The following is an 11848-nucleotide window of genomic DNA, read 5'->3' as shown; positions in this document are numbered from 1 at the left end:
TTCTGGAGATCTTTCTCTTTCTTTCTGAGATGCCTTATCCCCTTGGTTGTTCAAGGTGTTAAATGGACTATTTCTCAGCCTGGGCATTAATGGAAGTATATTCTGCTGTTTTTCCAGAAAGAAGATTTATTGTATAAGGGTCTCTCTTTAGCCTGTTGCATAGAAGACACTTTTCTTTTGGTTTCCAGTGGATGGCATCTAAGCCTCTTGGATCCCTGCTTAATATAAAGACTTAATAATGCCTTTTTGTTTTCCCGTAGATGTTTAATCGAGCTCACTACCATCAGTTTCAGTCCCATTCAATGTTAGCGACAGTTTCAGTAGCATTTGCTCAGATTTCTCTGGGCTCCGCGGTGTTTGGTTTCAGAGGAATGGTGTGAGGGGCCTTCTGGGTTGGGGGTTTTGCCATCACGGCTGGTAAAAATCAACTGATGTTTCTCTGACGTCCTGATTTTCTGCTTTCTGCCTTGATGACTGGGCCCTGCCGCCAGCTGCATGGAGCTCACAGTTCTCCCAGGCAGGGCTGTTCAGGGAAGTTGCCACACCTTCCCCCCTCTCCCTGCTCCTACAGAGTGCTCCAGTAGCTGCGAGAGACAGCTTCTTTATTTCTCTCAGTCGACTGCCCGATACCCAGGGTTCTGACCTGTGGTAGCTCTTATGCACGGATTCCATGCTTAAGCATGCTGGTGTGCAGTTTGGGTTTTTTTTTTGTTGTTGACTTTTAGATGTTCAGCTTATTGTTGTTTCAAGGGGAGAGATCCAGGGATGTCTCTCACTCTGCCATGTTTCTCTAAACTCCTGAGAATGGTCTCTCATGGTTTACACTGCCCAGTTGGAGAGAGACATTCGCCAGAACCCTTTAGCCTGTGGCCATGTTTGAACCATGCACCAAACTGGCATAATTTCCATGCAATATAAGTTGGTTGTCTTTATCAATAGTGGAATTCAACTTTCCTGTTAAAAATATTTATCTTCCTGTTTCTATACTACTTCAGTGACAGAGGTTTGCCATCCTTTTGCTACACATTAAAAAATCTCATTACAAATTTTATATAATGTGAAATAAGACCATTTCTGCTGAAAATGAATGTAAAATATTTTAGTTATTGTAGTAGCAAAGCAACTAATGAATTTAGCTTAGTAGTAATAGCTGCAGAATCAAGGAAAACTCTGTTTTACCTTCTGTACTAGGGGAAAATGTTTATGTATGTGTGCGTATTTTTATATATAAAATACTATATAATTGTGCATGTTTCCTTCATTGGGATAGAAGCCTCATGAAAGTGGGTACTTTGCCTATTTTGTTCACTTTTGAATCCCCTGCAGAAACCAATACCTGACATATTAGATGAATGAATGAATGACATTACACACTTACATCCCTTTTGTTTAATTTACAAACAGCAAAAATGCTGCCAAAATTCTAAATCTCTGCTTTATAAAGTGCTTATATGTCACAGGATTGTTGTAAAGATTAAATGAGGATTTTTGTTTAAAAATTGTATATTTATATAGAAAAAATAGTGGAAGTAAAAATATGTGAACATGCCTAACCTAGGGTAGGGAACTCAATAACATTTAAGTTGACTCCAAATCTAAGGAGGGGTTTGAGAGTAGAGGGTTTCCCTAAGCCATTCTCAAATCGAGGCCCAAGTAGTTCACATGCAAAATAGCCATTTCCCTATTGTCGAATGGAGCGGTTTTTTAGAAATAAAGTCGTAGGCGGCTAATAGATGACATTGTTTCCATAAGATGGTGATATTGAGCCTGCTAGAAAATTCTACTTATTATGGAAATCTCCTTATTATGAAACATTTTCTCTGCAAGTCCAAGGGAATCTTGATTTGGCGCACAGATCAGGGTGAGTGAGGAAGGAAACCACCTTTGACTGAGGACCTACCACATGTCCAGCTCTACCAAGGATCTCATTTGTTTCGTACCTTATCTCTATAATAATAATTAACATTCATTGAGTGCTTACATTATTCTATGTTCCGCTTCAAGCACTTTTCATGGACTAACTCCATAATTCCTCACACTAACTCAAGGAGGTGTTTTTTGTTATCTCTAATCCACAGAAGAGGACACACAGGCACAGAGAAGTTAAAGATGCTCAAGGCCACACAACTTGTAAATGTTAGAGCCAGTATTCAAACCTGTCATGTGGGTTCCAGTGTTCAGGTTTTAAACTGTCTCCCTAGAGAAGGATTATTATACTCATTGTTACAGAGTAGGTGCTAAGGCTCCATGAATAAAGTAACTTTCCAAGGTCACATTAACAGAGCTCTCTGGTTCCAAAGATGAAAGTGTTTTACTTTTCCTTATATATATTTTTTGCTTCAGTTTCACCACAATAAAAAATAATAAATCTAGCAGCTAACATTTATTGAATGCCTACTGTGTGGCAGGCATTTTAAGTGCTTCATATAGATTATCTCATTTAATTTCCGTAATACTTCGAAGTAGTGCTTTTATCAGCCCCTTTCTAGGGATGAAGTTTGAGTAACTTACCTGAAACGAAGGTAACAGTTGGTGGAGTCGAGATCTGCAACCTAGTTTATGTGTCTAAAGAGCTGAAGTTCTTAGCCACTCTACTATACTACCTTCCCAGAAAGATTGTCTGTCTTCTGCAATAGGTCCCATCCCTAGTATTCCTGCTGATGTCATGAGACAGAGCTGAGATTACCCTTACTACTGTGTTTCTAGTTCTGCTAAGTCTGTGAGGGGAATAATGTAATGACAAGCTCCCTCCCCAAATTGTACCCTTCCAGCTCAGGCTTGAACTATGTGCTTACTGTCAATTCAGATTTTTTGTCAATAGGAATGAGATGGATAAAAATAAACAAAAGTTTTTAAAAAAACACCTTTATTGAGAAATAGTTCATATATGCCACACAGCTCACCCATTTATAGTATAAAATTCGATGGTTTATGGTATATTCACAGAGCTGGGCAACCATGATGATAATCTAATTTAAATATTTTCATCACCCCCCAAAAAACCCCCATGCCCATTAACAATCACTTTTCATTCCCCCCAGCTCTCTAGCCCTTGGAAATCACTAATCTACTTTCTGCCTCTATAGATTTGCCTATTCTAGACATTTCATATGAATGGAATCATACAATATGTGATTTCTTTTTGTGTGACTGGTTTCTTTTACTTATATAATATTTTCAAGGTTTATCTGTTTTAGCATGTATCAGTATTTTATTCCTTTTTATGGCTAGATAATATCCCTTTTTATGGCTAGATAATATTCCTTTTTATGGCTAGATAATATACCAAAGTTTGTTTATACATTTGTCAGTTGATGGACATTTAAGTTGTTTCCACTTTTTGGCTATTATGAATAATGTTACTGTGAACATTCCTGTACATGTTTTTTGTTTGTTTGTTTGTTTGAATATCTGTTTTCAATTTTCTTGGGAATATGCCTTGGAGTGGGATTGCTGAGTCATGTGGAAACTCTATGTTCAACATTTTAAAGAACTGCTCAATGGTTTTCCAGTGTGGCCACATCGTTCGATATTCCAACCAGCAACGTATGAGTATTTCATTTTCTCCCTATCCTCACCATCACTTGTTATTGTCTGTCTTTTTGTATTGTAGTCATCTTAGTTGGTATGAAATGGTATTCATTGTGGTTTCAATTTGTATTTCCTTAATGTTGAGCATCTTTCTCAATGCTTATTGGCCACTTGCATATATTCTTTGGAGAAATATCTATTCCAATCCTTTGCTCATTTGTAATTAGCTATTTTTATTATTGAGTTCTAATAGTTCTTTATATGTTTTGAATAAAAGTCTAATATTAGATATATGATATGTAAATTTTTTTTCCAATTATCTGGATTGTTGTTTCACTTTCTCAATGGTATTGTTTGCAGCAGAAAAGTTTTTAATTTCGATATACACCAACTTGTATTTTCTTTTGTCACTTGTGTTTTGGGAGTTCTAAGTAATCACTGACTACCCCATTGTCAGGAATATTTACTACTATGTTTTCTTCTAAGAGTTTTGTGATTTTAACTTTTACATTTTAGTTTACACTCCATTTCAAGTTAATTTTTGTGTGTGATGTAAGGAATGAATCCAACTTTATTCTTTTCCATGTAGATACTCAGTTGTCTCCACATAATTTGTTGAAAACCTATTCTTTCTCCATTTTGTCTTGGCATCCTTATTTAAAATTGACCATAAATGTGAGGGTTTATTTTTGTACTCTCAATTCCATTACATTTATTAATATGTCTATTCTTGTGCATGCATCACACTGTCTTGATTACTATAGTTTTGTAATAAGTTCTGAACTCAGGAAGTGTGAGTCTTCCAAGTTTGTTGCTTTTAAAGATTGTTTTAACTCTTCTGGGTCCCTTGCAATTTCATATAAATTTTAGGTTTGACTTTTCAATTTATGCGAAGAAGCCAGCTAGGATTCTCATAAGGATTGCATTAAATCTGTAGATCAGTTAGGGGAATATTGTCATCTAAACAGTATTAAGTCTTCCAATCCATAAACATGGGGTGTCTTTACATTTATTTAGATTTAAAAAAATTTATTTCAATAGTTTTGTAGTTTTCAGTGTACTTGCACTTCACTTGTTCAATATATTCTTAAGTATTTCATTATTTTGATGCTATTATAAATGAAATTATTTTCTTAATTTTGTTTTTAGATTGTTCATTGCTAGTATATAGAAATACAAGTGATATACCAACCTTGTATACTGCAACCTTGCCGAATTCATCTAGGTGGTAGTATGAGAAAAACAAGATTATATCTGGGATTCAGAAAGAATGGAGTAAATCAGGACTAGAATAATACTTAGTTACCATGTACTGAGCATATTTGTAATAGATTAGTGCTTCTCAACATTTAACATGCATATGAATCTCCTGGGAATCTAAGAAAAACGCAGACTTTTCTTTAGTGGGTTTGGGGTGGATGGAGCCCGGGATTCTGTCTTTATAAGAACTTCTCAGTAGATAGCTGGTGGCTTTCATACATTATTTTTAAGCCACAATAACCCTGCAAGATATATATTATTGTTCTCAATGCACAGATAAGAAAATGAACTCAGAAGTTGAGCAAATAACCAAGTTCATAAATTAACTGGCAGAACCAGAATTTGAACACAGTTCATTCTAATACCAAAGCTGGGCTCTTTCTACTCTACCACTGGATATCTGGAATAGGAGCAGATCAGATGGGACATGAACAATGTGTGGATCAGAAAATAAGTAAGCTTTTCAGGGTCAGAGATGCTACCTGGAATGCATTTGGGTCTAAACCTCGAGGTTATTTTGGAGAGCTGATCAGCGAGGACCTTGCTTTCTAGGTTGCTAAGAGTGAAGGTGTGAGACTGGAATGTCAAGTAGAAGATAATAATAGTAGATAAAACTCATGATTGGAGGAAGTCTAGAAAGTGGCTCACCTCTGATCAGGATAGAATCCAGAGCTGGACTGTATACTGCTGAGGTCTACATTTGGGATTACAACTATTGTTGACTATTCCTGAATTCTAAGTTATTTTACTGGGGATAATAAATGGTATAGTATCTGTGCTATCTCTCAGGGGCCAGGTTAAGGGTTTAAGGATATGGGTAAGGTTCTAGCCACATGGTTACCTGTGAAGAACTATGGCTAGGTGAGCGAATTACCTTCCAATAATTTTCAGCAGAATATTAGGGGATTTCCATCACCTCAGTCAAAACACATGAGATAATATTTTTTGTCCTTAGCACCTTTTATTGAAATATGACCCTTGATGACAATCAGGCGGGCATATCGAATGTCAGCCAAGAAGGGAGCGGTGGAGGACACAAATGAAAAAACAATAAGATTCAGAAAAATAATAGCTTCACATGGGATAGATGATCCCCAACAGTTGTACAACACTGGTTCTTTATCTATAGAAATTGCCCCCTGCCCCATCCCCCTCTAAAGATCTACTAAGTTTCAAAGAATATAATATGCTGTTATGGAAATATTATTGGCATAGATAACTCCTTTGGCAAAGACAGAGGGAATCGCCAAGCTCCAGATGGGAAGAAGTGGCCAAAATGTACGCAGTTTCCTTCATCTGAAACCTGCTACTGGCAGAGTAGCACCTTCTGGGAGGCTGGGGTTATGGCTGCAGATCTAGTGCCTCTGGACAGCTTTTTAGCACATGAGGTTAAATGGAAAACAGAAACTGAACCTGGCCTTGAAAGAGACTTTTTATCTTTCACCCTCTCTACTCTTTTGCTTCCAGTGTCTCCCATGCTAGGGCTTTATTTTCAGTGTCTCTGTCTCTTTCTCTAGGTTCCCCTTGTGCATTTACTGCTATACTCTGGCTGAGTCTGAAGGTGATAGGACTCAAGGAGACTCAATTACACAGGGTCCTGGGAGCAGGGAGTTAGGAAGGATATGTGATAGTAATTCTTACACTGATTCCTTTCTATATATCAACCACTGTGCTTACCTATTACCCACTGGGGCCTATATGAGTATTTGAAGGAAGAAGGCAGAAGTTGAAACCAATACTTGTCTTTGTAGAAATCCCTTGGCCTGCCTGCCTTCCAAACTGCTACCCCCAGGCAGGCTTTCACGGAGGGCAGAGCCCAGGAAATGAGAACAGGGGAGAGACACTGCACCTCAAGTAATACTGACAGCTTTTCAGTACTGTCACTCATAATGGGATTGCCATGTCAGCAGTGCTGGGCATCAGTACCTGTTTAGTAGTTCACCTTTGTCTGCCAAGCTTCACTGCTCAATATAATTTTGGGGCTATTTTATTAAGTTCTTTGAAAACTGTCCCTCTGTATAAAAATGAGCATCTTGTGTTCTGATTTCAGCTCTAGAATAATTTGAGGTGAGATGAAGGACAAAAATAGCAGTCAATAGTATTTTTAGTGTGATAAACTTAAGGTACAACCAATCTACCACTGACTAGAAAAACTCGGACTATGACCATGGTGCCTGTGAGGGACCACTCTTTTTTCCTGGGCATCTATTTTCCAAAACGTTGTTTTAGCCAGAAAAAAATCTTAGAATGTTGGACTACATTGGCCTCATCCCCTCAATACAGGACATCTGAACTTGCTTATTGTTTGTCTTAGAGCCTGTTTTTTTTAAAAAAAGATGGCAAACACAGCCTACATTCAAAGCATTCCTTAACCTTCCTCAATCTTGTTTTCTGTAAGCCTAGACCTTTATAAGCCATCAGCCTTCCTGAATAAAGTAGAATCCTCTCCTTGAGGGGAAATGGCAGGTTGACATTTTTACAGTGGTTCTGACAGCAGCAGTATACTAAGAGCATACCAAGGGCCCCCCTCAGGACACCCTGCTGGCTAAGATTATTTCATTGTTTCCAAATACAATGAAGAGGAAATGGAAGTTAGGACCAAGTATTTGTAGCAGCAGCAAAGTTCCTTGGCAAATTCTTTGGTTGAATGAGGCACCCCTGTTGCTACAGTTAACCTCTATGGACCATGAAGAATACAGCTGTAACTAGAACAGATACCAGGGCTTGCTGGGTAGGGCTGTTCAGTACCGAGCATGGGCCCCAGTTAGCAAGGAATAGGTAATTGAGGTGAATAACAAGGCCACAACTCCCTTCCTGCATTCGCCCACCTGAGGGCTTTTCCAGGATAGAAACTGGCTACCAGTGTCAGGGCCTTGGCAACAGCAGCAGCATTAGTTGTTTGTGTGCCTCGGATTCTGGCTGAATTATAATTTGCTTTGGGGGCCAGCCCTGGCCCTGTGAATTTCAGTTCCCTGAGCCAGGCTACAGGCTGAGAAAGCAATTAGATAGATGAGATCCTCCTGAGCTCACCTCTCCCCTTTCCTTACCTTGGGGACTAGAGAAATAGGTGAACCTTTGTCAGTTTCAGATTTCTTAGGTTTCAAGAAAAATAAGTAAGAAAAAATTGAACCGTGTTGGGGAACGCTAATCTCATGGTCATCTAGACTTTAAGAAAAATACAGAGCCAGGCCACACTTCAAGGTGAGAAATTCTTTCTAAGACACTTGTTAGCTATGGTGGGAAGAATTCAAGGCCTTGGAACCTGCTTGCTTAAGCATGGTAAATTAAAGCTAATCTGCAGAAAATGCTTTCCTTCTGGGATTTTTCCTCTCCAGCTCCCCTCTTCTTGCCTTATTAGTTAAAAAAGAAGAAAAAAAAAACCAATAAAACATGAAAATAAATAAAATCAAAAGGCCATTTAAAATATAACAATAAGAATCCCTTCCCCCCAATAATGGAACATGTATGTGGAAGTCAGCTTTAGTAGAGCTATTCATGGCCCATAGCGTGAAGCCCTTAGAGTAGGCACCTGTAACCTCTGGCAATGAAAAGGCAAGATTAAACAGGAAGTGGTAGGCCCACAGTCTTAGGACAGGAGGAGGGCCATACTAGTCAGGGCTGAGAGTGGGCCTCTTCCCTCTCATGTAGATGCTGGGGAAGATTAGGATGCAGCCAATTTGTTTAAACCTAGCTCCTTCCAGTGGGGCATCCGGGGATCCCCAACTTTTGCTCACATTCTGTTAAGTATAATTCCTCCTTCTCTGCTTCCCACTACAAAACTTGAGTGAGGTTCCGAAATTCAATAGGCAAATACCCTCAAGACAACCAGATCTCTCTGGGAAATAGCTAGGCAATAAGCCTCTGGGAAGAGTGAAACTCCATGGGCAGCTTCTCTCTGAGCCTTGAGAGGCTGATTATGGTGTGGGTGGATGGCGAGTGTATGATGTCTTTGGTGTTTTAGTACAAAGAAGAATGAAGGAACTGCTCTGTTGGTTCTGTGTATGGTGAGTGCTTGCTGTACAAACTGTGGAAAGGAGAGTGTGGTTGTATGATCATGCCCTGCTACAGCTTCTCCTTCTTGCTTCTACTCCCTAGGGTAGAAGCTCGGGGCCTCCCTGGATTCTCCTAGTTGGTTGGGAGTAGTGCTATATAACGGGCAGTGAGAGACATCCAGGGTAGAGAATATGGAACGAACTGCTAACTAACTGCTATTTACTTGCTAACAAACTGCCAACAAAGATTGAAAGCACCTCCCATTGTGGCTGAGCAGGGATGGCATGGGCAGTCTGCTGCTAGAATTAGAAATTGCTGGGCCCCAGGAGTAGGCTCTCCCTGAGACATTTGAGCTGCTCTTCTCCGAGCTTGATCTTCTCTTCCAACTCTCGCTGTTCAATGATGAGAGCAGATTTCATCTTCACAAAGTGCTGATAATCTTGGAGCTGGTCCTGAGGCAGGTAGCGGGAGATCATACCAAACACCAACTTCTCCCGCCGGTCCACATGCTCCTTCAGCTCCTTGGCATCTGCCAACTGCCCTGTCAGATGCTGCTTCTTTTCTATCAGCAACAACTGGGGAGGCAGAAGACCAATTAAGGGCCATTTCAATTACCAGTCATCCGCCTAATCCAGTACTCCATCAGGGGTGCTGCCACAAAGCAACTATCCACTCTGCTAACCGATCAATCCTAGATTTCCTGGCATGGAGTCCACCTTCATGCAAAAGCCTTTCTTTACTATAGCAGGAGGAGGATATATATGACAGTGATTCTGAAAAGGGGGATATGCAATGACCTCTTTCCATCTCTAAGTTGTCTTTAATCCATGGACCATCACTGGGGTTGGGGTAGGGAAATGATCTGACAAAGCCAGCTCTGGCCCCTTCCATCTGGTGAACTATCACTGTGACAATGCTTTCAAAATGGTGTATGTCTCTGTGAGGGTGTTTGTATGTGTGTATATGTAGCTATATGTGTATGTGCATGCATATGTACCTCTTATTGTGGATTCGGATTTGTATCCAAAACCATTTGCATAGGGCTAGGTAATGCAGTTTTGGTTCAGGAATCTACACAGATTAATGCAACTTGTGGAACTGACAGCCACCTAATCTCAACTACTTGGTGAGACCTCCCCTTCAACTCTGAGAAAGAGAGGGGGAGGGGAGGAGGAAGGAATAAGAGAGGGAGAGGGAGAGGGTAGGAAAGGGAGAAGGAGGAGCAAAATTACTGCTGCTGCTGCTACTACTACTATTTCTACTACCACTGGCAGCTAGCACTGATTTCACTGTTTACCCTGTTACAGGCCCTGTTTTAGGTCATTAACATGGATTATCTAATTTAATTCTCAAAAACCTCATGAGGTTGGCAGTGTGTTCACCCCATTTTTAAAGAGATTGAGACAGAATGAGGTTAAGCAAGTTGCCCACAGTCCACACAGTTAATTAGTAGTACAGCCAGAATTTCAAGGCACTAAAAAGCCAGTGCTTACACTCTTAACACTATGTTCTACTGCTTCCCAGACTAGCCAAACTTGAAAGAGGGAGCCCTGAGAAGAAACAGATGGCATTCCCCTCCTTCCACACCCAGAGACATCAACTCTACCTTCTCTTGGTTGGCCTCTGAATCCATGCTGTTGAGAGCATTCTCTACACGGGCCAGTCGTCCAGAGAGTGACAACAACAGGTTGACCACTTTGTCAAGGTCCCCGATAAACAAATGGTATTTTTCAAACTCATTGGATTTGCAGACAGCTTTTAGGTTGGCCTCCACCTCTTCCCCAAGGGCAGAATTGGCACTGATGTCCTCCAGCAATCCTCGCTGGGCCTCTTGCAAGACAGAAAGTTTTCTGCCAATGCTTTCAATAAGCTGTATCTAGGAGAAACAAACAGGAAAATACAAAGAATGAGGATGGAGACCTACAGAAACTGATCTGTGCTTGTAACCTCTGTTTTGGAATCCAAGTAACAGATGGTATGTTCTACCCTAGTCACTGGAAACAGATGAAACCTGAGCAAGTCTCGAGCAATTCCAGTTTTCTGGACAGGTACCTTCTCTTCCATCTCTTAGTATCTAGGAGGAATCTCTGTCATCATTAAACTTCTTAGCATTAGATAAGTAGTACCCATGGGCTAATGCCAAATGTAACTTAATAAATACTCACCGAGACTATTTAATAAACAGGAAGTGGAAAGCTTGTGAGAACGTAGATTGGAAAAGCATTGTCATCAAGTATTTGCCTATTGCTTCATTCATTCTCCTTGTATCTATTTAAGTACTTTTGATGTTCATGGCACTGTGCTAGATCTTCACCCTCTCAGCTTTGCTTTTGAGGCCTTTTGGATACTAGTGTGAGTTCTGGAGTTGCAATGACTAGGTTTGACTTCTAGTTCTGCCACTTACTAGCTGTATGACCTTAGGTGAATTTCTTTACAGAGTTTTGCTTTCTTTATCTGCAGAATGGGGGTGATTACAGTATCTCTTTCACTGAATTGTAATAAGGCTTCAATGAGATAATGAGTGCAAAGAGTTTAGCACAGACTAATTGCTCAGTAAAAGCTGGCTGCTATTTTTATTCATTCTGGCCCCATTCTATCATTCTAATCTCACTGGGAACATTTCAGGATTAGCTCTTCACTCTCCTCTGAGTTCACAACACTCATTCTTGTGTCCCTGATTTGCATATGCAGTTCTATCTGCTCTTTATCTCTTCTTTCACTTTGGCTATTCCCATTCTTTCTTCAGAGCCCAGCTTTGCCCCCTGCCCTCTCTGCGGAAAGCTCCTGCCACCATAAGTCTTCCCTCCATGATCTCTTTTCTTTTCTGAACTCTCTAGTCTTTCAGAATTAGAAGCACATAGTACAATTTGAAGTTGTTCACTTTCATGTGTGTGCTCCTGATCCCTCTCCTACTACTGATTTTAAGCTCCTCAAGGGAAGCACTGCCTGTATCTTCTGGTTTGTCCCCCTATAGGTGTAACCAGTTCTGGGATTGTACTCATAGCAAGGTCTTGTGGTAGGGATGAAGTTTTGGAGTTGGAGATGCCTGGATTCCAATTCTATC

General features: G+C 40.2%; 1 protein-coding gene across 2 annotated transcripts in view; it reads right to left on the bottom strand.

Moving 5' to 3' along the window:
* Positions 1 to 5245: 5245 nt before the first annotated feature.
* SHROOM4 (shroom family member 4) overlaps positions 5246 to 11848 on the bottom strand; it is a 228839-nt gene continuing 222236 nt past the window's right edge. For both annotated transcript variants that reach the window (XM_011385116.2, XM_023525978.1), the window contains 2 exons: positions 10391 to 10660; positions 5246 to 9359 (listed from right to left, as the gene is read on the bottom strand). In XM_011385116.2, the coding sequence (XP_011383418.1) occupies positions 9090 to 9359; positions 10391 to 10660 (540 nt within the window). In that variant the 3' untranslated portion in view covers positions 5246 to 9089. The remainder of the gene's footprint in view (positions 9360 to 10390; positions 10661 to 11848) is intronic.

Source organism: Pteropus vampyrus, unplaced genomic scaffold (assembly GCF_000151845.1).
Source record: "Pteropus vampyrus isolate Shadow unplaced genomic scaffold, Pvam_2.0 Scaffold660, whole genome shotgun sequence".
In the NCBI taxonomy this organism is placed as follows: Eukaryota; Metazoa; Chordata; class Mammalia; order Chiroptera; family Pteropodidae; genus Pteropus; species Pteropus vampyrus.
Note: the sequence above shows the minus strand (reverse complement) of the source record. Positions and strands in the feature narration are given on the sequence as shown.